General features: G+C 40.3%; 1 protein-coding gene across 1 annotated transcript in view; it reads left to right on the plus strand.

The window, feature by feature from the left end:
* PTGFRN (prostaglandin F2 receptor inhibitor) overlaps positions 1 to 24,984 on the plus strand; it is a 67,246-nt gene that overhangs the window by 15,054 nt on the left and 27,208 nt on the right. The window contains exons 5-6 of the mRNA XM_044675533.1: positions 3,027 to 3,440; positions 13,739 to 14,122. Coding sequence (XP_044531468.1) covers positions 3,027 to 3,440; positions 13,739 to 14,122 — 798 coding nt within the window. The remainder of the gene's footprint in view (positions 1 to 3,026; positions 3,441 to 13,738; positions 14,123 to 24,984) is intronic.

Genomic DNA, 24,984 nt, shown 5'->3' on the forward strand with positions numbered 1-24,984 from the left:
AGAGCTTTGATTTCTTGTCGTCTTCTCTCTTCCTTTACCAGCACAGGGACTTCAGGCTAACCCTGTGTGGGTCCTAGCTCCCTTGTCTTTAAAAAGGGAATAAGATTTCGTAGCAGTCCGATGATGCTGTGGATAAAACCCTGGGTTTGCAGTTAGCAAAGGTGGTGTTCAAATCTAGCCTCAGACATTTCCTGGCTATTTGACTCTGGGCAAGTCACTTAGCCCTTGCCATTCTGTCTTGGAGTTATTACTAGGACAAAAAGTGAGGAATTTTTAAAGCAGGAGGGTTCAGGGGAGTACTTGCAGAGGCATGTGGTATCCAGAGAATCTGAAGCAGAATTGGGAGGGGAATGAAAAATGGCTCTCCTGGGACCTTCTCCAAAATGTAGGAACTGGAAAGTACACACCAGTGGGAGAAGATGGCCAACCAGCATGATGGAGGGAACTTCCAGAATAAGAAGGTGGCTGAGGCGTGTTGGTAAAATCCAGACAATCTGGCACAAGTGCATGATAAATGGTCAATCTATCTACCTATTACTTTGTTTAAATTAATTTAATTTTTTTAGATTCAAATATTTTATTTTTTTAGAAAAATTTTCCATGGTTGCATGATTCATGTTTTTACTTTCCCCTTCACTCCCCCTTCACCCCACCCCCCATATCCAATGCACATTTCCACTGATTTTAACATGTGTGATCAATCAAAACCTATTTCCATATTATTGATAGTTGCATTGCTGTGGTCGTTTCGAGTCTACATCCCCAACCATGTGTTCAAGCATTTGTTTTTCTTCTGTTTCCGTTCCTGCTCTACCTATTACTTGGGACAAGACGTTTGGTCTCAGTTTTATTTCTTGGCTAAGAAGGTTAAAGTCAATGATCTCCCAGGTCCCTTCAGCCTAGTCTTATGCTTTTCTCTTCTTCAGCCTTGACAGACCCATGAAGTAGATACAGTAGATGATATCAGTTCATTTTGCAGTTGAGGAAACTTTGACTTTTAGATGTGAAAGTAATTTGGGATCATAGTGTCAGGGCAGGAAGCAGAACCTAGTTCTTCTGACTTCCAATCAGGCATTTTCTATTAGGTGGACAAATGACTTCTACCAACTACTACTACTGCTGCTACTAGCACTACTACTAGCTCTACTATTTCCACTATTAATAATAATAATGATAGCTGACATTTATATAGCACCTACTAGGTGCTAGGCACTATGCTAAGTGCTTTATAAATAGGGTCTCATTTGATCCTCTCTGGGAACTAAAAGCTGATACTATCCCTATTTTGCAGTCCAGAAAACTGAAGCAAACAGAGGTTAAGTGACTTACCCAAAGTCATACAAGTAGTAAGTGTCTGAGGCCAGATCTGAATTCAGATCATCTTGATTCCAGGTCCAGTGCTCTATTCATTGAGCCATCTAGCTATCTCTCAAGTGATTATAACAATCAAAAGGTAAAGGGATAGTATCGTGGCCAGTCAGTAAGTAAATATTTGTTAAATGTTTACTGTATGCTAGATATTATGCTAAATGCTAGAGTTACAAAGAAATACAAAAGGCAATCCCTTTGTCTACCCTCAAAGGAAGAATTGACAAATAGAAACAAACAAGATATAGCTTTATATATATATATTTTTTTTCAAATGATGCCTTGTCAAATGTGGGGAGGAGAGGGAGTTATCTAGGTATTTTAATGTAACAAACAAATTAATTAATTATTTTTGTGAAAAGGTGATCCACTTTATCAAGGAGCTCATGGTCTAATGAAGGAGAAACAACTCTGTTCAGACAAGCTAGTTACAGGATAAATTGAAGATGATCAATGAAGGGGAGGCACTAGAGTGAAAGGGAATTAGAAAGGGCTCATTGAGTAGAGGAAGGCTCAGAAGCTGTGCATTTTAATTCACTGAAAGATACTTTCAAGAAGAAAACACCAATATCCACTGAGACCCGAGTTTCAGATTGGATGTAAGTTAAGTAGATTAGGTAACACTAATGACTTAAGGAGAAGAAACCATTGCAATATTCCACCTCAGATGCTCCTCATACTCTCCTCCCACCTACCTAGGTTAAATAGATAGGAATATATACGAATAGGTTAAAATAATAAAATAAAATAAAATAAAAATCATCATCAGATGTCCAGTCATCTAATCAGAATAGTTTTTGTTGGAAGGGAATCTAGAAATAATAGATCCTACCTACTTTTTCTTGAACCACAGGACTCCTCCTCCTCATCCCTCCATCCAAGAAGAAGAGAAAAAAAAGATTAGAACAAAGGGAATTGTAGTATCTGTGCTCCATAAATCAGACTCTCTCAGTTGACACATATCACTTAACTAACATTTGTTAAGTGCCTGCTGTGTGCCAGGTACTCTGCTGGTACTAGGGATATGAAAACAAAAGCCAGAGAATTTTGTCCTCAGAGGGCTTACATTCTGCTGGGACAATGCCAGACTGTGAAGGAGAGCAGACAATTCCCCCTGGTTGCCTTCACAGCGGGTCTTTCCCTCCTCCCTCTGGGGTTTGGAGGCAGGATTAAGAGGGAGCATTAATGGTAAGCTTAGGATCATGAGTTTTTCTAATTCTCTCATGTGATTTCATTCTAAGTTTTTGAAAAGCCCCAAGGATGGCTCCAGAGCAAAACTTGAGATTATCATCATTGAAAACTGCTAAAATTGTTACGATCCAGTTTAGGTTCTCTTCCATCACCTGGACCACAAAAGAATTATTTTTTAGCATCCCACATCATAAATAGGGTATATTCCATGGGTAGATGGGATGAGAATGGGCACTACGGGCATAGGGTTTCAAGTATTCGATTCAGGGTAGGAAACAAGGGAGAAGAGGAAGCCAGCTGCATGCTGGTTGGTGTCAGAACTGTGATTGAGCCCCAATAGTGGTAGCCCAGGACCAGGAGCTCCTAGCAAGGAATAAAAGGCCAGAGGGCCTGCTGCTTGCAGAATTGGTCTCAGACTTTTACATATGGTGCTGGATGTTCCTAACAGTTTTGTTTTATTGAAACAGTGCTTGCTGATGCTCTGCAAGTGAGCTCAAAATCCCAACCTGCCTCCTCCCTGCGCCTGAAGGACGGAGACTCATTTGAACTCCATTGCTCAGCTTCTTCCACCTCCTTGGAACATACACATCTCTCTGTGACGTGGGAGCTCCATCGTGGCCCCGCCAGGCAGAAAATCCTCTCCTTGACCCACGAGAATAGGTTCCATTCTGGCCCACAGTACGAAGGACGCTACCAGAGTGGAGATTTGCGTCTGGACACCACTGGTGATGATACTTACCGACTGTTTGTGTCTCGGGTGCTGCCGGTAGACCAGGGCACCTACAGATGTGTGGTCAGTGAGTGGATTGGAGAGAAGGGTAAATGGCAAGAAATTCAAGAGAAAAGCGTGGACGTTGCCACTGTGACAATCGAGCCCACAGGTGGGTTTTCAACCTATGTCTGTTTGTGGTTTGTCTCTTGGTCAGGGGTGATGATATATTCTAGATCAGAGGACTCTTGCTTCTTGTGATAGAATCTCCAGGCTTTTCACCTAAAATTCAACCTCTGACCAGCTCTTTGACCCCTCTAGGCTTCTTTTTGTTCAGCTATGAAGTGAGGAGCTTGACCTAGATAGTCTCTGAGGGGCCTTCCAGCTCTGCATCTGTAATCCTATGATTTTTTAAGTCTTTGGGAGAGGAAAGGAAGAAAAGAGAGATTCAGACCTTGAGTGGGACATAAAGTACCACTATTACATCCTCTTTTCCATTGCCTTACTACTCCCTTTAAAAGAAAAAATTTTTAATCCTATTTTAAAAAATAAAGCCTTACCTTCTATCTTAGCATCAATACCAAGTATCAGTTTTAAGGCAGAAAAGTGGTAAGGGCTAGGCAATTGGGGTTAAGTGACTTGCCCAGGGTCACACAACTAGGAAGTGTTTGAGGCCAAATTTCAACCCAGGACTTCCCATCTCCAGGTCTGGCTCTGTATCCACCGAGCCACCTACCTACCCTTTACCTATGCCTTCCATTTCAAAGTCCTAGTGAGGCTGGTGGAGCTAAGCCCAGGATCATAGAACATGAGGATGAGCTGAAAGACAACTCAAAGTTCAGCCTTTTCATTTTTGCAACTGAAGAGGCTGAGGCACAGAGAACTTACATGATTCTCAAGGTCAAACAGGTAAGTTACCATTAGAGATGGGGACTAAATCCTCTGACTTCTGAACCTTTCTCCTGTACCACAGTGCCTCAGGAGTGATGGATATAAGCCTGTTATCAAGGTTAACTTTCTTGATTGGCCCAGTGGGGACCCCTGCCCTAAACTTCCTGATCAGATCTATCCAACTCAGTAGGGGAAATCTTTTTTTCTTTTCACTTTTTAAAATTGTATTTTTTCCCTATTGCAAAAAGAAATAATTTTTTAAGATTCGTTTTCTGACATTTAGCAGTCCAAATTCTCTCCCTGCCTTCCCCCTTCCACAAGGCAGCAAGCAATATGATTTATTATACATGTGCTATCATGCAATGCATATTTCCATATTCATCATAGTGTAAAAGAAGATTCAGTGTTGAAAATCTTAACAGACATATGAAAGTTCCCTGTCCAAATGTCACTGGATATGGTATAGTTTTAGTAAGTAGCTTGTGGATTACTATATTGGTATACGCAGTATTGGTAAATATAGTACAGTATCTGGGAAGTTGACATCAGGAGTTTCTAAATAGGTGTGATTGATTTTTGTGAATGGTAAAGCATATTTCTCTAGGAAATTTCTGTTCTTCCCTTTGTCCTTAGTCCCATCTACTTTATGTGTCAAGGTTGTATAGAAGCCTATATTTACAGGTGAATCAAGATGTGAGTATCCGTGGCACTATCATATGTAATTATTGTAAGGAGTACCTTTAGGGGCCCCAATTTTTGTTTGTCTCTGTCCATCAAGCCTTCAGGTTCCTCAGACCTGGATCAGGCAGAGAGCATGAATGTTCATCTTCATATACCTAAAAGGATAATAAAGTTCTCAATACACTCTTTCAAGGGAATTCCATATTCTTTACAAATGGTGTGTTGATCTTAGCACACCTGGTCCAATCTCACTTGGACCTCCATGAAGGTTTCTCTGATGAATAACAGAATCCCAGAGATGGACAGGACCTCAGTGGCCATCTATTCCAAAACATAACCTGAATATAATCCTCTCTTTAAAATACAAAAAAAGCTTCCAGCTTCTGTTTAAAGACTTCAAGTGAAGGGAAACATTTGCTTCTTCCCTTTTAGTATTTCTCTAGTTCCTGAACTCAGATTTCCCCCTCACCAGTTTGTTCCATTTATTCCTCTTAATTTTCTTATTATACTTTTTGTTTTTCCTTCACTTTTGTTTTCACACATTTCCTTCTCCCTTCTCCTGCTTAGAGACCCATCATCTCCTTTAATAGAGGATAAAAACAAATGAGAATAAAAAACAATTAAATGTAACCAACAATTATATCAATTGAATCTGACAGTATATAGGCGCTTTCATACCCATCATCCACCTCAGCAAATAAGTGAAGGAGATACATTTCCTCATCTCTTCAGGACCACTCGTTCCTTGTAACTGTCATACTAATTTTGTTACTGACATTTTTGTTATTTTTCTTTATGTTGCTGCTGTCATTGCTTATATTTTTTCTTGATTCTGCTTAACTCACTATATATTGGTTTATGTCTTTCCATGCTTGTCTGTATTCTCCATATTCATTCATTCTTTTTTTTTAAACCCTTATCTTCTGCCTGAGAATCAATACTAAATATTGGTTTTAAGGCCAAAGAGCAGTAAGGGCTAGGCAGTAGGAATTAAGTGACTTCTCCAAGATCACATAGCTAGGAAGTGCCTGATCCAGATTTGAACCCAGGACCTCCTGTCTCCACAACTGGCTTTCTATCCACTAACCCACCTAGCTGCCCTCTCCTCTCCCCCTACCCCTCCACCCCATGTTCATCAATTCTTATAGAGACGTGATACTCTATTATATTCATGTACCTCAATTTGTTTAGCTATTTCCAAATTAGTAAGGCCTTTTTCATTTAAACAGAAAATTCCTATAATTCTTTACTGGCCTTCAATTCCACTGACTGCATCTCCTATTGCATTTAGATGCTTCAAATGGTCAATCAGAAACATTTATGAAGAGCCTGTTATGGACCAGGCACAGTGCTAAGCACCATGAATACAAGTATGAAAAAGAAGGACAGTTTGACCTCAAGAAGCATACATTCTAATGGGGGAAGGTGCCAGGCATGGGGCCATGATGTAAAATTCCAAGGGAATGTAAGTGGGTGGGAAATGAAGTGATGGCTGGCTTAGGTGTCCCCCTTAAATGGGGGTTCTGGCAAGAATTCTTTATTCCCTCCAGTAGTGGAGATGTATAACTTCTCTTATTGATTTTAATGCTACTTAAGTAAAGGCAGCTGGATATAGTAGATGGTATGTTAGGCTTAGAGTCATGAAGACACGGGTTCAAATCCTGATTCTCTGACTCTGAGTTTGTAACCCTGGGCAAGGCACTTAACATTTCTCTCAGGCAACTCCATGGAGATTTTATTATTCAGTCATTTTTCAGTCATGTCTGACTAGTCCTGACCCCATCTGGGTTTTTCTTGGCAGAGATACTGGAGTGGTTTGCCATTTCCTTCTCCAGCTCATTTTATAGATGAGAAAACTGGAGCAAACAGGGTTAAGTAATTTGCCTAGGGTTATACAGCTAGTGTCTGAGGCCAGATTTAACTCTAACCACTGTGCCACCAAGCTGCCATCTCTCCTCCCTCCCCCAAGCTGATGTACTAATTTGTAGGTAGATAAGTAGTGAACTTCTTGAGTGGAAGTTATTATAGATGAAATAGAATGTGCAAAAAGATGTGTAACTCCCAATATGGAAAACTGAGAGTTCCTCATCTCTTACACACATTCGGTTTGTTCTAATGCTTGAAAGAATTCTACATTCAGTCTTTTCTATGCCATTTGGATTTCTAATCATATCATAATTTATAGCAGTGGTTCCTAAACTTTTTTGGCCTAATGCCCCTTTTCCAGAAAAAATATTACTTAGTGCCCTGGAAATTAATTTTTTAAAAATTTTAATAGCAATTAATAGGAAAGATAAATGTACCTGTGGCCATCACCGCTTCCCTGGATTGCTGTAGCACCCACCAGGGGGCGATGGCACCCACTTTGGGAATCACTGATTTATAGGATAGTTTGTCTCTAGGGCTTGGCTTTACTCAAGACTTTCAATGATAATGATCATCTTGGGCTCATTGAAGTCATTCCTTTCTGTGTTTGTACCCGGACTTCCTTGGATTTCATTTCTCCCCAAGGCTGTTTGGACTCCCGTGAATCTGGCTGTCCCAGTAACCTCTCACATTACACGGACTTGCCTGTGCCTGTCTTAGGTTAGGTGAGCTGTCCTGATCCAACTGGGAGTTCCTCAGGCCAAGAATTATGTGTCTACCTTCTACCTGACTTCTAATAATATTCAGCATAAACCTCTGCCCAGAATGATCACTTATTCCATATGGTGGATGTTCCCTCTAGCATGTCTTGCTCAGTGCTATCTTATGGGTTCTTAGAGCAAATTTTGTTATCTCCCCCAAGGTCCGGCAAAGACCTCTGCACACATTGGGTGCTTAATAAATGTTTCTTAGGCTAACATTTTAAAACATATGAGCATTAATTGTACAGTTTTGATTGTCTTGGCTTCCCTTACCTCCTAACCCAAGAAGAAAATATGTTCTCTATCTTTCAGATTCTTTTCAAAAAGAACCCCATTTTTAGTGTCACCATAAAAAATAAAATAAAGGAGACTTATGGAGTTCCCTTTGTCATCAGTGCCACCTTCAAACATTTTTTTAAATGAGGATGGGCTGAATCAGACTCATTTTTCTTTTAACAAACACAAGGGTCATATGGTTCAGACTGGGAGGGCAGAGGCAGGAAGGTGACATCAATCAGTCATTTATTGAAGTGTCTCCTCCATGACAGGCCTTGTGTTTAGTTCTAGAGATACAAATCCCAAGAATGAAATTATTTCTCCTAAAAAAGAACCTATATTCTAATGAGGAATTAAATAGGAATGGTGGGGAGTTGGAATAGATGACTTCAAGATCTTTTCAAATATTGAATTGTTATTCTGAGGCATTTCCTTTGGAGGCAGAATTATTCTAACACAGGGCAGAAGTATGCTGGAACCAATTCATACTGGCTTATAAGAGCCAGTTGTGAAATTTCCAGTGTGAGCATTCATACCCAGCAAATCAGCAAATGCAACAAATCAGGGCTTGATTTATTATTTTGCTGATTGCTTAGACTTAAGAAAGTGATGGAGAACATGTTAATAATGAATATTAAATTTAAAAGTATTCCTAGACCTTAGATTTAGAACCGACAGACAACTCAGAGACCATCTAGTAAATAGATTCTAGTTCAACCAATTCATTTTACAAATGAAGAAACTAAAATTAGGAGAGGTTGGCCATCTCAGTAGTTGACAGAGGCTAATTTGAGCCCATATCTTCTAACTCCAACATTTTCTCTTTTCTTTCCACTCTGTATATAGTCACTGGATTTAACAGTAGCAAATGTAGGTGGCTTTCAACAAGAGCTCCTTCACTTAATACTAAGATGAAATCTTTTTGAAAGGGAAAAAAATGATGGTTTACATATTCGGGAGATTAGCACCACAGCCAGAGATGCCCTAATGGAAACACAGTGTCTAGAATGTAGGAGGTGATAGTTTACCCAGACTCTGCCCTGGGCAGAACACAAATGAATTATTGAGTTCAGCTCTGAGCACCACATTTTAAGAAGAACCTGAATAAGCTGAAGGTTTTCCACATGAAGGCAAATAGGACAATGAGGGGAGTAGACACCATGACTCATTGGTAGGTCAAGTGAAAGAATTGGAGATGCTTAATCTGGAGAAGAGAAGACACAAGGAGCACATAGTAATTGTCTTTATTTGAACAGCTGTGATAGAGAGAAGTTCATCTTTTATTTGACCCCAGAGGACCAAACTGGAAATAACTGGTAGGATTAGGATAGAACAGACTGTCTGGAAGTAAAGGAAATTTTACTCTTAACAGATCTTCCTAAATATGGAATGGGCTGTCAGGAGGTAGAGAGTTCCCCATCCCTGGAGGTCTTTGTGCAAAAGCTTTTGGACTTTTTTTCTAGAATGCTGGGAGAGGATTCCTGTTCAAGTGATGACCCCTGGCATCCCTTACAACTGAAATTCTATAATATAAATACACTGAAAACTCTCAATTATAAGGCACACTTGGGTTTTAGAAGAGTCATTGGTAGGTAAAGATTATCCTGTAGTTGTACCAGCATGATAGACTAGTGAAAAGCAAAGGGAAGGTCCTTAAAGTATTGGTAGCAATGTTCTTGCTAGATCTACCTTTATTTTATGGGGGAAGGAAAAATCCTTTTTTTCAAAGGAATGATGCTGACCTCCTAAGTAGTTATATCTACTACTACTATCTGTGGATTGACTTCAGTTTTTTGAACCCTTACTTTTTCTGTCTTAGCAACTCTAAGACAGAGTCACAAAAATGGGGATATATGACTTGCCTAGAGTCTACAGCCGGGAGTGTCTGAGGACAGATTTGAACCTAGGTCCTCCCAGCTCCACCTGGCACTCTAGCCACTGTGCTACCCAGCTGCTCTGATTGACTTTCCATTTAAACACATGCTACCTTCTTTTAGAAAAGGGATCAGCCCTCTCCCACATTCTTTAGCAGATTACTCCCAGTCTCCATGCCTTCAAGTCTCTCCCTCTCTAATCCATCATCCACTCATGGTCAGTCATTTTCCTCAAGTGCAGATCTGCCCATGTCATCCCTCTGTTCAGTAAATTCAACTGATTCCCTATCTCATTGATGACTTCCTGTCTCTCTCCCTTTCTAGTCTTATTCTTTTCTGCCCTTCATGTACTCTACAATCCATCAGCAATTATCTTTTTTTAGATATCCTAATCTTGTGTCTTAGCATCAGTTCTAAGACAGGAGAGTGGCATGGTCTAGGTAATTGGAGTTAAGTGACTTACTCAAGGTCACATAGTTCCAGGAAGTGTCTGAGACCGGGTTTGAACCGAGGTACTCCTACCTCTGGGTCTGGTGCTCTAAGTACTGTGCTACCTTGCTGCCCCAAGCAGTAGCCTTCTTGCTGTTCTTCACACAGAACAGTTCATTTCCTGATTTTGCTACTTTGTACCGAAGTCCTCTATTCTTGGTGTTCTCTCCATCCTAACCTCCACCACCTGGCTTCTCTGTCTTCCTTCTAGATTCAGCTGAAATCCCATTTTTTCCAAAGAGATTCCAAATCTCTTGCATGCACATAGTTGTTTGTGTGTTCTCTCCTCTATTAGAATGTGAGCTGCATAAGGCAGGGACCCTCTTTTTGGCTTTCTTTTTATCCCCAGGGCTCAGCAGAGCAGCTGGCACAGTGGAAACACTTAATAAATGTTTGTGGACTGACTGATAATATCATCTCTGCTCCATCACTAATCTGCAGTCTCTCCTTATCTACTGGTTGTTTCCTAGCTGCATACAAACACACTCAGGTCTCTTTCATGGCTTCTCTAGGAGAGGGTAGGTTCTCTCTACATCTTTGCCACCTTAGATTCCTCTCTGCATCAAAGACTCTATGCCCAGAGCTAGGAACAGACTTAAACACCCATCCAGTGACAGAGCGTGATCTTACTGGGTGCCTTGTTTACAGAAGAGAAAATTCAGCAGGAATCAGAAGTCACTGTATGGTTGAGGAATAATATAAATACATGCTTTAAAAGAGTTAAAAGAAATTACAGTTGTGGTTTTAAAGCTGTAGCAACATGTTTTCTTATTCCTGCTGATATTAGCTATGGCAGGAAATTCCACTTTCTGTTGTGTTAATAAGTGTGGAAATACTATTAGGATTTTTGTCTTCAGTATTTACTAAGTGTGATAAGTAAGGCACTTTGCTAGGTGTTGGGGGTGCAAGGATGTGGGCACAGCTACACATTTTTTAATGCCTTTTCCTTCCATCTTAGAATCAGTACTTTATATTGGTTCCAAGGCAGAAGAGCGGTAAATACTAGAAATGGGGTTGTGACTTCGTCAGGGTCATAGCTGGAAGTATCTGAGATCAGATTTGAACCCAGGTCCTCCCATCTTTAAGTCTGGCTCTCAATCTGCTGAGCCATCCAGCTGCCCTCCACATTATACTTAATAAAGTATCAAATACATAATATACTTAATAAAAGTGTCAAAATAGAACTTTTGCTCTTAATATTTACTAAGCGTGATAAGTAAGGCACTGTGCTAGGTGCTGGGAGTGCAAGGATGTGGGCACAGTTCTAGTAAGATCTCAGAAACCTTACTGCCTCAGAGGGAAGGCTACAATTTGAACACAAACAAGTCTGAGACTTAGTAGAATGTGAGAGGGATAAAGGAGAGCCTGGCAAGGTGCCATGAGAAATTTGCACATGATTATCTGAACCAAGTCCATCCCTGCTGCCTTCCCCAAGGCTCTGCACCATCCTGTAGTCTGTTGTCATCTAGCTTTGGTATCAAGAGATCATTAGATGGGGGCAATTAGGTGACTGAGAAGAGAAATTTTTTTAACCCCAATTGCCTAAGCCTTACCTGTTTTCTTCTACCTTGAAACTGATATTTTATATCCTGAGACAGAAGGTAAGGGATTTTTTGTTGTTGTTTTAGTTTTTTTTTTTTTTAAGAGATCATTAGTTTATTAGAAGAAGTAAGGTGACTCAGCAGAGTGTCAGATCTGGAGTCAGAAAAACTTGAGTTCAAATGTGACCTCAGACACTAAGTAGCTGTTTGATCCTTTGCAAGTCACTTAACCTCTGCCTCAGTTTCCTCAACTGTAAAATGGGGATGATAATAGCAAGCACCTACCTCCCTGAGTTGTTGAGGATGAAATGAGGTAATATTTATGAAAGTGCTTAATATAGTGCCTGACACTTAGTAAATCCTCTGTAAATGTTTATTCCCTTCCATTATGTAGCGGGGAGGCTATTACCCTAAAACTGCTTGGGAAAAAGTGAAGATTTTCATCTCTTCGAGCTTGTAAGGCTTCCTTAAACTTCATTTAAGTCCTTTAAACAGTGCATCCCTATAACTTGGGGATAGAGAAGAGACGATACATATATACACATTTGCATTTTCACATTCACACAAACATATATGTATATACACATACATAGATGTATGTACACATGTGTCTTTATATACAGAAACAAAAACTGGTCCTGTGACATTCCCTTTCTCTAACCCTCCAGCTTACATCTCATTCTCTCTTACCTAAACGGACTTTGAAATTGGCTTGAAAATCTTGTTTGAAATGTAATTCAGATTTTGCTTATATTCAATTGAAAGTCATTTGCTCGAGAGGGCAAGAGCTTTTTTGCTTAGGATTCTTCCCCTCCCCCTAGCTGGGCACCAACTTCACTTTGTCCTGCTCATTGGGTACAGCTGTTACCCCTGAATACCTCTTGCCAAAGGACTGTGGGGAGATTCTGAGCTATTAACCTCTTGGGAACTGTTAGTTATTTCTCATCTGTATAATTGTTCCCAGATCATCATCAGTAAGCTGAGAGTTGTACTTAGATTACAGATGCTCAACTTCTTTTAAAAAAAAAAATAGACTAAAACATCACAGAGTGAAAAGCTTTGGAAGCAAAGAATGGAAACTCCATCTGTAGGGCTGCTGTTGAATAACACAAGATACTTCAAATATCATACCCAAATATAGTCAATTCTTGATTATCCACCCTAATGAAATGGAGCTGACTTAAGTAATAAAAATTTATTTATATAAAGCTTTATAATCTGTTTTTATACTTGATTTATATTGGGGGATGTCTGATGATTTTGGAACTGACCCTGTAAATAAAGTTATGAAGTCACACCCTTGAAGACTTGACTTATAAGGACAGTCATCTGGCTTCTCCCCAGGTTGGCTCCTTTGGTCTGAATTCTTTCCTTCTCTGCATGGGACATAGATAGCATCACCCTACTGTAGAGTCCCAACTGATCCAGAGTTCTCTTTTGTCTTTAAAATCCCCAAAGTTAGGGTCTACACTTTCCCTGGGCTGGAGGAAGTAATTTAATTTTTGGTTTTAAAGGTTTTTCACTCATTTTATTCAGCAAGGTTTTGGGGGGCACCTGTGAACCTCTTCTTAATTTCATTAAGAGTAACCTAACAATTATTATATTGCTTGCCTTCTCAAGGTGGAAGGGAGGCCAGGAGGGAGAGAATTTGAAACTCAATTTTTTTTTAAACCCTTACCTTCCTACCTACCCTAGAATCAACACTGTGTATTCGTTCTAAGGCAGAAGAGTGGTTTGGGCTAGGCAATTGGGGGGTTAAGTGACTTGCCCAGGGTCACACAGCTGGGAAGTGTCTGAGGCCAGATTTGAATCTAGGACCTCCCGTCTCTAGGCCTAACTCTCAATCCACTGAGCCACCCAACTGCCCCCTGATATGTGTAATTTAGCAATTTTCACCTATAGTGCCAAACTATTTTCCAGAATTAATTTTGAAAAAATGAATGTTGTTTTTTGAAACCTGTAATTGGGAGTTATTTAATGAAATAAATAAAATATATTCAAAATAAAAAAGAATCTAAAAATAAATTAATATGAGGTTTGATTCATGTGATTTCTCAGGACTTTTCAATATTGTTGTCTTTAATTTTTAAGCCTTAAGAGCTACTGTCACCAAGAATAATGTGTCTGTGACCGAAGGAGATGACCTGGATCTTACCTGCAGCATTGCAACGGATCAGAAGGATGATATCGAGGCAGAGGTCACTTGGTACTTTAGCAAGGTACCCGACAGTTCTCTGCCCGATGCTCACATTTTGGCAAGCATGGACTACAATTCCGTGGTGCGCAGCCCATTGACAGTCGCCTTAAATCGTGTGGGGATGCATTCCTACCGCCTGCTAGTACGAGATGCTAACAAAGAAAATTCTGGCTACTATTTCTGCCACGTGGCTCTCTGGGCACCAAGGCACAATAGGACCTGGCAGAAGGTGGCTGAGAAGATGTCAGAACCAGCTGGAGTGGAGGTAACCTTGCCTGGTAAGTGATTTGGTTATCAATGGAATTCGTGAAAAGGGCTTTTCTCTTCCTAAGCATAATCCCTCCCACTCAGTGCTAGGCATGAGCAAATTAAATACATTTGCTTTATTTAGGTTTCCCCTATATCCGTAGAAATGAACTTTTGACCAGGTACCCCCTCAGCTAGGGATGAAGCTAAATTGTCGGAGCTTGAATCTGGTAGGGTTGAAATAATGTGGCCTCAGTCTCAGTGACTTCATTGGAGGGAATTTCATTTCCTTTTGTTGCTCAGATTTATAGCATCAGGGTGTTCCTGAATGGCTCTTTGAAACAGATCCTCATCAGAGAAAGGATGGACTATCATTCTTTCTTCTCTTATCCTGGGACTCCTAGGAACTGTAGCAGGGGCTCCAAATTTATCTTGGTGCTTTTCCAAAATCCCAAAGCTGAGAAAAAAAAAAAAGGAGAGGATTTCCTCACTTAAGGGGAACCCGTTTTTCCCTTGAGCCTCCTCAAATCTACAGATATTTTATTCCTCGATGGTAAGTTCAGGAGCCCATGCTATTTTGTCAGAGAGTTTTAATGTCCTTGCCTGGCCCCAGACAAAATCAGACCAAGCAGCATCATTGGAGGGTCCAAGCTTTGTTTCTAGAAACATTCACTTTTCCATGTGACAGAGAAGGAAGAACACAGGAGCCGGGATCCAAAGATCAGGATACACGTTTTAGCCCTTTTAATCCTCAGCAAGTCTCAGACTTCCATTTCCTCATCTGCAAGATGAGAATAACAATGCTTGACCTACTGAGGGAAGTGTTTTGCCAGCCTTGAAAGTGCTTTGTTATTATTGTTTAGTCATTTCAGTCATATCTGGCCTTTTATGATCCCATTTGGGGTTTTCTTAGCAAAGATTTTAGAGTATTTCCCCATTTTATAGATAAGGAAACTGAGGCAGACAGGGTTAAGTGGCTTGCCCAGAGTCACACAGATAGTTAATGTCTGCGGCCAGATTTTAACTCATGAAGATGAATCTTCTGACATCCAGCATTCTATCCACTGTACCACCTAACTACCTTAAAGTGATAGAGAAATGTGAATTGTGAACTCCCATGTTGCAACTTTTTTAAAAAATGGTTATTGAAATTTTTATTTTGATATCACTTTCATTACCCCATCCAGAGTCATTCCTCAAAATTAGGATTAAAATGAGGTAAGCTATGGGGGGGATAGGAACCAGGTTGACCTAAATAAACCAAATCCAGCATGATATGTAATATTTCACACCCCCACTTTGCAACTTTTCACACACACTGAGAAGGGTTAAGCACTATTCTGGCCTCTTCTCTCCTTTCCTTCCCTACTTTTCCTCTCTACCCCAAACAGAGGTCTTTAGACCCCCAAACTCTTGAACTCTCCCTCTTAAATTCTGTTTCGGCAGTTCTTCCAAGTTAAATTAGCTAGGCTGAATGAAGCATGCATTGAATGGGGTCAGCTTGCCCTTTTCCTCTTTCCCTTAATCCTCCCCTCACACTAGAGAGACTGTTCCAATGAAGGAGACTATAGGGACAGCACTCTTATGCTTCAGATTTAGGACTGTTGCTAAGCCATATCACATTGGCCTTTTTTTTTTTAAAGGTCTGATAAAGAGAGATTAGACATGCCCTTTTTGTCCTGTCATATTGAAAGGAGCCAGCCTACTGTGATACAAAAAATACTGAGTCAGGAAAGAACTGGGTTAAAATTGCAGCTCTGACATTAACTAGATGACTATAGCTAAGTCACTTCAAGATTGGGAGCTTCTGTTCCCTTATCTATAAAAATGAGGATAACAGTGCCTTTAAAACCCATGTTTTTAAGGGCTTTATAAGTCTTAAAGTGCCTTACCAATGTGGGTGGTTGTCATTAAACAAGAAAATCACATTCTATTACTTTAAGACTCTGAAATGGTAAATTCTTTGAGGACAAAGATTGCCTTTTTTTCTGCCTGCCATAGCAGGATCACGGTCCATGTGGGCACAAGCAACAGAAATATGGAAGGGTAATGCCCACTGAGACCCTTTGGCTTCTCTTGAGTTGGTTTTGCCCCTTATTATTCACTTACTGTGTGGTCATGTCAGAGCCTGAGTTTCCTCATTTGTAAAACTCAAATAAAAGTCTTCGTATTGCTTACCTCAGTGGTATCATGAGGAAAATGAGATAATGGAATGCAAAGCACATAGCAGACTTTGATTTGCTATGCCAATACCAGTTATTATCATTATTATTAATTAAACATACTTAACTTTTCCTCAGCTGTGTGATTCAGCTGCTTAATTGTTTTCAAACCCAAAGTATCAACTGTTGTCAATTCTATATAGAGTTCTGACCCCTCTGTTCTCCCCAGACTTCTGAACATTATTGTCCCATGAACACTCATTTTCTTCAGGAAAACCTCCCTGGATGTGGTGGAGATTCTGATGTCCATTTATTTAGGCTTTATTTTGCAAGCTCAAGAGTGTTTATAGCACCACAGATTTAGAGTTGAAAGCAATCTCAGAGGTCCTAGAGCCCAACACTCTTTATTTTACAATTGAGGAAACCAACTTAGAAGGATAAAGTGACTGAATGGACTATAGTCATAAAATTTGTAAATGTCTGAGGTGGGATTTGAACCCAGGTCTTTCTGGGAGCATAGCCTGATGGATCATGCTCTTTTAATATTTCAACACAACTACAGGGAGGCAGATGAAAGAAAAGGTCTATAGGAGAGGTTCACAGCCTGAATGCTTCTCACTCCTCAAATCATCTTCAGCCTTGGTGGTATGTTCAGTTACCCTTTTTAGCAGGGCAGCCCGTCCATATCTGAAGAGCTCATGGGGCAGGGCAGATCTGGGAGCCTTTTCTCTTCCCATCCAAACCACGTGTCCAACACATAGGGAGGTACTGAACTGGAACGATGTTGGCCCAACCAGAACTCTCCTTAGCAACTCTTCAAAATAAAACAGATGTTGTCAGCACCAAAGGAGGATTTTTCATCTCTTGAGCTGAATTTGTTCCACAGCTCTGATCCTGGGCATGTTGTGTGATGCTGTCAAATCCCAAACACTGAGTAACCCCCACTCCTGGGTTCTGAGTCACTGCCTGAGCATATTTTTTAAGTGGGCTGCCTGCTCTTCAATTTTGGGAGTCCTTTGAAGTCTCGATGCATTGATCTTAGCACAGGGGGGCTGCAGGGCTGTCAAATTACAGGAAGAGATCTTGTGGGAGGCGCTGAGGTTCTCTTTCGTGGAAGGGAGTGAATTAGGTTTGTGCTTTCCAGACAGTGAAAAGGAAGAAAAAGAAAGAGAGTGAGAGAGGGATATATGTGTGTGTGTGTATGAGAGACAGAGTCAGAGACAGAGACAGAGAGAAAGAGAAAGGAAGAAGGGGCAAATGGCAGAATATTGTTATCTTTAAAAATATTAATATGATAACTAATTTGATATCTGTGTATATATTATATATGTATATTGTACATATGTGTATTTATATACATGTGTACATATATATATTTGGATATCTCTGTATACATTTACATCCAGATATATATCCAAAAATGTCAATAGATAATAAATATGATCTCTACATACAAATACATGTATATATGTGTGTGTACATATATATATATACATATATATATTTTTTTTTAGCTTCTGTAGAGGTATTCCCAAGGTAGGGGAGCAGACCTATGATTTAATTCACTGAATGAACTCCCAAGTGAGGAAACTTCCTCAGACAATGCTGATTTCTATCTACAGTACAGCTACCGTCTTAGAGCCTGGACCATTGAAAAATGAAATGATTTGCTCAGAATTACTCAGTCAATATGTGTCAGAGGCAAGAACAGAATTCAGGTCTTCCTGACCCTAAAGCTGACAAAACCTCATGGGCTGTATGAGTTGCTTCTTTGAAAACACTTTGCAAATCTTCAAGCTGTGTATAAATGTTATTTGTTATACACATTCATATCATCTAATCTGCTACTGTAGCCTACTCCATATGTATGGGAATGCCTTGTTTAGTGGGTAAAAAATGCTGGATGGAAGAGGACTTCCTTTCAAATCCTTTCTGTACTACTTTTTATCTGTATGACCTTGGACAAATCACTTCATCTCTTGGGTCTTGATTTTCTTTATCAGTGAATTGAGAGGGTTGGGCTAGATGACCTCTAAGGTCCTGTCCACCTCTAAAGCCAATGAATAAATGCATGTGTGTGTCTACACACACACACACACACACACACACACACACACACACACACACACACATACCACACACAAGCACCTTTATCAAAGTAATGGTTATGTTAGGAATAAAATGTGTGTCTAGAGTTCCGGAGATAGCAAGGACAACAGTGACTTTCCTCTCATAGAATATTCACAGATATTCATGATGAACAAACCCATAGGGAACACTAGTGATAGAAAAAGCTGCTGCTGCTGCTGCTCCCACCACAGCCGCCCTCTGCTGTCTCCTTCTCCTTTCTCTTCCAAAGGCATCTTCTCCCCCGCCCCCACGTCCACCACACACTGCAGCTGCTTGTACAGCTGGCCGGAGGTATGAAGTCCAGAGCCTTCAGGGCTTTGCAAGTCTGCTCCCCTACTCAGAAACTTTTGGTCCTAGATTGCTGGCACTGGGACATCTGGGGGGTTTGCATGACATAATGCATAAGCATTATACTACTTCAGATAACTGAGAGGTGACTTGAAAGTATGTGCCCTTTGGAAGATGTTAGGGAAAGGATCTAGAAAGAGATGATCTTGAAGCACTTTCTGCAGCCACTTTCCCAATTTTGTAGATTCATTGAGTCAGAGACCATCCAGGGCAACCAGAGCAGCACTTGCATCACAATTCATGAATATTTTGATTAATAGAAAAAGGAGACATTAAGACCATTTTTCCTGAATTGTTTTGTCATTGTTTTCGGGCCGTCAGGACCTTCAGGAGTCCAACTGCCTCTCCTCCACTTCCTTCCCTTTCCCTGCCACAGCTCACCATTCACACTGGCCCTCTCCATTTACAAAGCTCTGATAAACTATGAGAAAAAACAACAACAAAATCATTTTGGGACCTCAGTCTTGCCTGGACAAGTAACATTCTATTGGTAGTTAACCGTAGAGCTCACTAAGAAAAATCCAGAGTTTTATCACCATCTTCCTGCCCTGTATGTAATCTTGATCCACTCAGGGTATGGACCAGGATAGTGTTTAGAATAAGTAATTTTCTAATGGAAAAGGTTTCATGAGAAAATTCATCTATCCTAAAGATGTGATACGACAATTTCAGGACATGGTACAAATTTCAGAATCAAGAAGAACCTGAAGAAAATCTGTGGCTAGTTTTCTTGTCAGCAGATAAATGCCATAAGAGGCTGATAATAATGAGGGTTGCATTTATGGGGCTATTTAGAAATCGTGCTCCTTCCAGGAGCCTCATGAGGTTGGTAGTATAGCTATTATTATCCATATCTTAGAGATGAGGAAACTCTGAGGCTCAGGTTAGATGATTTGCTTGAAGTCACACAAATTGTGTGGTGGAGCTGGGACTTCAGCCCCCACCAAAGTCTGTTGCTTCAGGAAGCTATGGATTAAACTCTATCCAAATTACTTAAGCATGAATTCTTGAGATAGTGAGGGATGCCTGTTCTCCCTTCCCACTATTAGCTAGGTTTCAGGTAAGAGAAAACACAGGTTCCTAGCCAACAAGGAAATATATACTGTCTTTGGGATGAATCGGAGCTAGTGTTGTGGCTTTGATGAACCAGAGGACACCAAAAGCAGCCAGGAAGAATACCATATTTCCCTATGTTCCCTTCTGACACTTCCTCCGCCTCCTCCTCTACTGCTGATTTTTTGAGTAACAATAGTATAAACTTAGATAGATAATAAGTACTTAACTCTGAATCCATACTTCAGCTACAAGGGATTAGAGAATGGGCTTGGTGTGCATGGATGCCTACCTCAGTCTTCCTGAATCTCTGGGCATAGGACATATTCCTGAAGCTTTATTCTACTCTCTTCTTTTGTTTTTGTTCATTTGTTTCAGTGGTGACCCACTTTTCCTGACCCTATTTGGGGTTTTCTTGGCCACCTGGATGTCCATCATTCCTCCCTAATATGGCACAGCATCATCTCTCACAGATGGTCTCTCATCCTGCCTTAGTTGTCATTTACTTTCATATACAGTAACCCACGTCCCAATCTCTGGTCAGAATTAGCTTCATAAGGAAGTGTTGATCATCTTTGGGTCCATGCCTATCTTCTGCTCATCTTTATCCTTGGCAAGAGCCATACTTATTTCTAATATAACCTAGATAATTAGTCATCAGTTCTTAGAAGGCAATCATACTTTCTACCAAGCAGGGGTTAGGAAGAAAATGGCATAACAGCCCTCACTGCTTCCCCTAAACCATCTAACTCTTTTTTAATCCTGTTCTTTTCCCAATGTTAATTATTTCCTATTTTTCCTATATTTATAGCTTGCTTTGTGTACATTTGTTTGCATGTTGTCTTCTGAGTCAGACTGTAAGTTCCTCGAAGGCAGGGACTGTCTTTTGCCTCTTTTTGTAGCTTCAGCATTCAGCAAGATGCTGGCACATATTGGGCACTTAGTAAATATTTCTGGATTGCATAGGTACATGACTTATCAGACTTGATGTCCTTGGAGCCAGTTCTTGCCAGGCCCACTGATGACTCCAGGCCTTGGCCATCATGACAATGAGTATTCTGAAGGGTGAAAAAACCTCTTGAGAGAAGGCTGCTTTGAATTTTGAATCCATGATTCATTTTATAGCAAAGAAGGCAGGTCACAATGCTTTCCTGGCAAGTCTGCAAATAATAACTATTCATATTTTATTTTGAAAAATGCAAAGTGACCCTCAGGGATTTTTCTCAGAAAACAAAGTCCAGGGTCAGTGCTGGGTCAGAATTCCTTCATCCTTTTGTCCAACACTATCTACAGCAGCATCTCCTATGGTATCTCACTGGAGCTTATCGCCCTAACCAACCAGTGTTCATCCCAAATTATCAAGCAAAGGGTGAAATGTTATTGAAGAAGATAAAGAAGGGCCCAATACAATTTAGAAGAAAGAGTTCCATCAGAGAATTTAAAAATAAAAGGCTGACTCAACTATCCAGAAATTAATTCCACAAGATAATAGCTGATATTTACCTAGCCCTCTAAAGACTGAAAAAAGACCTCTGATTTTTTTCTGAGCCTCACAACAATGCTACAGCTATTATTAGCCCCCATTTTACAGATGGAGAAATTGAAACGCAGAGAGATCATCTCATCATAGCTCACATAGCTCAGCATTAAGGTTTGCAAAGTATTTGACATACATTATCTCATTTTAGTCTCATGGCAGCCCTGTGAGGTAAGGTCTCTTATCTTCCCTATGTTATAGATGATGAAACTGAGGCCAGGAGAGGTTACTGTTTAGTGTAGCTATAGAATTAGAAGGGATCTCAGGGGCCATTGAGGTCACCTCCATATAGTTATACAGGCAGTAATATTGGAGAATAGATTGAAATCTCTATCTTTCTGACTTGAAGTCCAGTACTCTGGGCCATACTACCTTCCACCCAGAAAGCATTTACACAACCAACCTTTTGTGGCCTTTGAAGGGAAAATGGCAGGATTTATGCTAATTTTTCCTGCTATCTAAATTAGATGAAAGTGAAGTCTGGATCTGTGATTGGAAGGGAAAGCCTTAGCTTAGAACTACAGTAAATAGGCTACCATCAGGGGAGAAAGGCTGGGGATGAAAACTGTGAGCATTATAACAAAATTTCCCTTTTGTGTTTAAAACACATTGGAATAAGCATTTCATTTTTAAATGACAGTGCTTGTGACTGAGCTATTTTTGGGCCCATTCCTCCATCACATTTGGCAACAAATACACCTTTATGGAGTTTGAAATGTATTTTGGAGACAGAAAAGAGAGGAATTAGATTCAGAAATGATTGCACAAACAGAAAAAGATGAAAATAATCAATAATTTTACCCCTAAACCACGTACAACCTAAATTTGTTTGCAAAATACTTATTTGAAAATAGTTTGAAAATTCTTGCCTGTGGGCTATCTCCATCCCTATCTCTTATGCCCCTTAACTCGCCTCTCCCTTCAGTTTCTTTACTCCCACATTCTTTTTCCTCCAGGGATCCCATATCTGGCTGCAACCATTACTCCAAACCATACCTATATTTAGAACAACTCTTTTCCCTTTATTCAGACAGCTTCTGAATTCTTTTTTTTTTTAATGGACCTGTGATTTCATTAGCTTTGGGAATTTCTGATGAGGAACTTCTTTACCAATACAATTCACCAACTTTTCTACAACTTATAATCTTAGAAAACTAGTTGGGGCATAGAAAGGGAAAGCAGCTTGCTTAGGGTCTCCCAGCCAGGATGATGAGAGGGAGGATTTTGGCAGGAGGGTAGTGATGGGGGAGGGGGGAGGGAATCTTCCTGACTGAGGCTGGCTCTCTCTATCCATTACATTACCCTTCTTCCATCTGAAATCTTAACTATTCCAGAAATTTGCCTCTAACTATTCCAACCCACCCTGATTTCTCCCTTCAACACTTTTGTAATCTTTGTACTGTACAATCTATCATTTAAGTTCTATCAGAAGGATCATAGTTCTAAAGCTAGAAGGGACTTTAGAAACCATCAAGTCCAACCCTTTCACTTTACACATGAGAAGACTGACTCATCTGAGGTCATTCACATAGTAAACATCAACAGGATTTGAACTCTGGACCTTCAACTCCAGAACTAATTCTTTTTCCCTCTGGACTTAGCCAGTGCCTTGTTATTTACTATCATTTAAAAATAACAAATTCATGCATGATAACCCTGTCACATCAACTAGATTGTAACGTCTGAGGGCAAGGACTACAATGTGATGCTTCCCTGTATCTTCTGTAATGCTTCAGATGCTGCTGGGCATAGGATAATTCCTCAGTACCTGCCTGATCTTTGGGTCATTTTACCCATGACAATACCTAAGAGGTATTAAATGATTTGGGGCTTGCATTTAGTGGTAAAGGGGCAGAGATGGGGTCTGGCCCTCACTCTGCAGATTCCAAAATTTGCTCTCCTTCCTTTGTACTGGGCTTTATTGAATCTGTAAACATTTCTTGAGCACCTACTGATGTGCAAAGTGCCATATTTGTCCCTTGTAGACTTTTGTTTTAATCTGTACTGTGATTTCAGTGGTGTAGCCACCTTCTAAAGCAGAGACTCCCTCCACCAATGCAGACTAACAGCTGCTCTACAGTTTACAGTCTTTGCTGCCAGGGACGCTCTGGGGTTAAGTGACTTCCCCAGGGGCACCTCGCCAGTGTCTGTTAGCCTTCTGTCTGCCAAGTCCGGATGCTTCTCCCTTTGGAGGAATAAAAGTATGAATAGAACAAAGTCTCTGTCCCTGGGGGCAAAGGAGATCCACCCTTCCCCCCTTCCCACACACACACTCCTCTTGCTCTGGAAACTTTAATAAAAATCAGTGTTCCCATTGCTTCTGAAAGGGAGAGATTCATTATCCCTCTGATTTCCCAAACTACAACAGCCTTTTCAGGTCAGGTCTTTATGTGTTGATTTAACCAGTTCCAATGGAAAGTCCTCAAGGGCAAGGACTAGCTCACTTTTGTATCCTCCCTTCTTTATTTCCTCCTTCCCTCCTTCCTTTTTTCTTCTCTCCCTCTCTTCCATTCTCACTTCTTTCCTCCCTTTCCTTCTCCCTTACTTTCTTCCTTTCTCCTTTCCTCCTTCATTCCTTCCTTTCTTCTTCCCTCCCTCCTTTCTTCCTTCCTCCCTTCTTCCCAGGCTAATGAAAGAGTTGACAGATGCTACCTCAAAAGTCTAGTGAATTTCATGATCCTCTTACTCTCTTAAATCATGCAAAAATCAATCTTCTAGGTTATGAAAGCAGCTCATTGTAGTTGAAAGAGCTCTCAAAGACCTGAACTGGAATTCTACATATGACCCTTCCTGGTTGGGTGACTTTGCACAAATCTCTTGGCCTCTTTGAGGCTCAGTTTCTCATCTGTGAAATGGAGATGATCCTACCTATCCCATAGTTTTGTTGGGGTTTTTTAAACCCTTACCTTTCATCTTAAAATCAATACTTTGTATTTGTTCCAAGCAGAGTAGTAAGGGCTAGGCAATGGAGGTTAAATGACATGACCAGGATCACACAACTAGGAAGTGTCTGAGGCCAGATTTGAACGTAGGACTTCCCATCTCTAGACCTGGCTCTCACTACACTGAGCTACCTAACTGCCCCCACCCATCCCATAGTTTTTGAGTTTCAAGTAAGAGAATAGAGATGTTAAGGCACTTTGTAAATTGCTATTATTTTGAGTATTTGCACTTTACAAATGGAGAAACTGAGGCCCAGAGAGATTTAGTGGCTTGTTCATGATTACAGAGTGATTGTTATTAATCATTTCTAAGACCCCAAATGCTAATTCCCATTCCTTTCTTCTTCACTGTCCTTTCAGCAGTGAGACTTCAAACTTAGTTACACTGTACCTTTGACCAGGGATATGCTGCTAAATGTTTGGCAACCAACATTCTGAAAAAAGAAAAAGAAGATATATATAAAATACACTTCTGAGTTTGATCTGCATTATTAACATTTTCTCCATCACTTTCTTAAATCTAAACAATTCACAAAACAATAAATCAAATGCTGATTTGTAGACAATAAACACTGAATTCATTTCTAGTCCCATATTGAAAGCCTTTCTATCATGATAGAACCTCAAAATCTGTGTGCTCTACTGGCATTGAGTTAGGAGACTGAGAGTCACCTTCATGCCATTATGGAGCATCAGTGGGACATTTGTGTAAACACATATAA

Source organism: Gracilinanus agilis, chromosome 4 (genome assembly GCF_016433145.1).
Source record: "Gracilinanus agilis isolate LMUSP501 chromosome 4, AgileGrace, whole genome shotgun sequence".
Classification (NCBI taxonomy): domain Eukaryota; kingdom Metazoa; phylum Chordata; class Mammalia; order Didelphimorphia; family Didelphidae; genus Gracilinanus; species Gracilinanus agilis.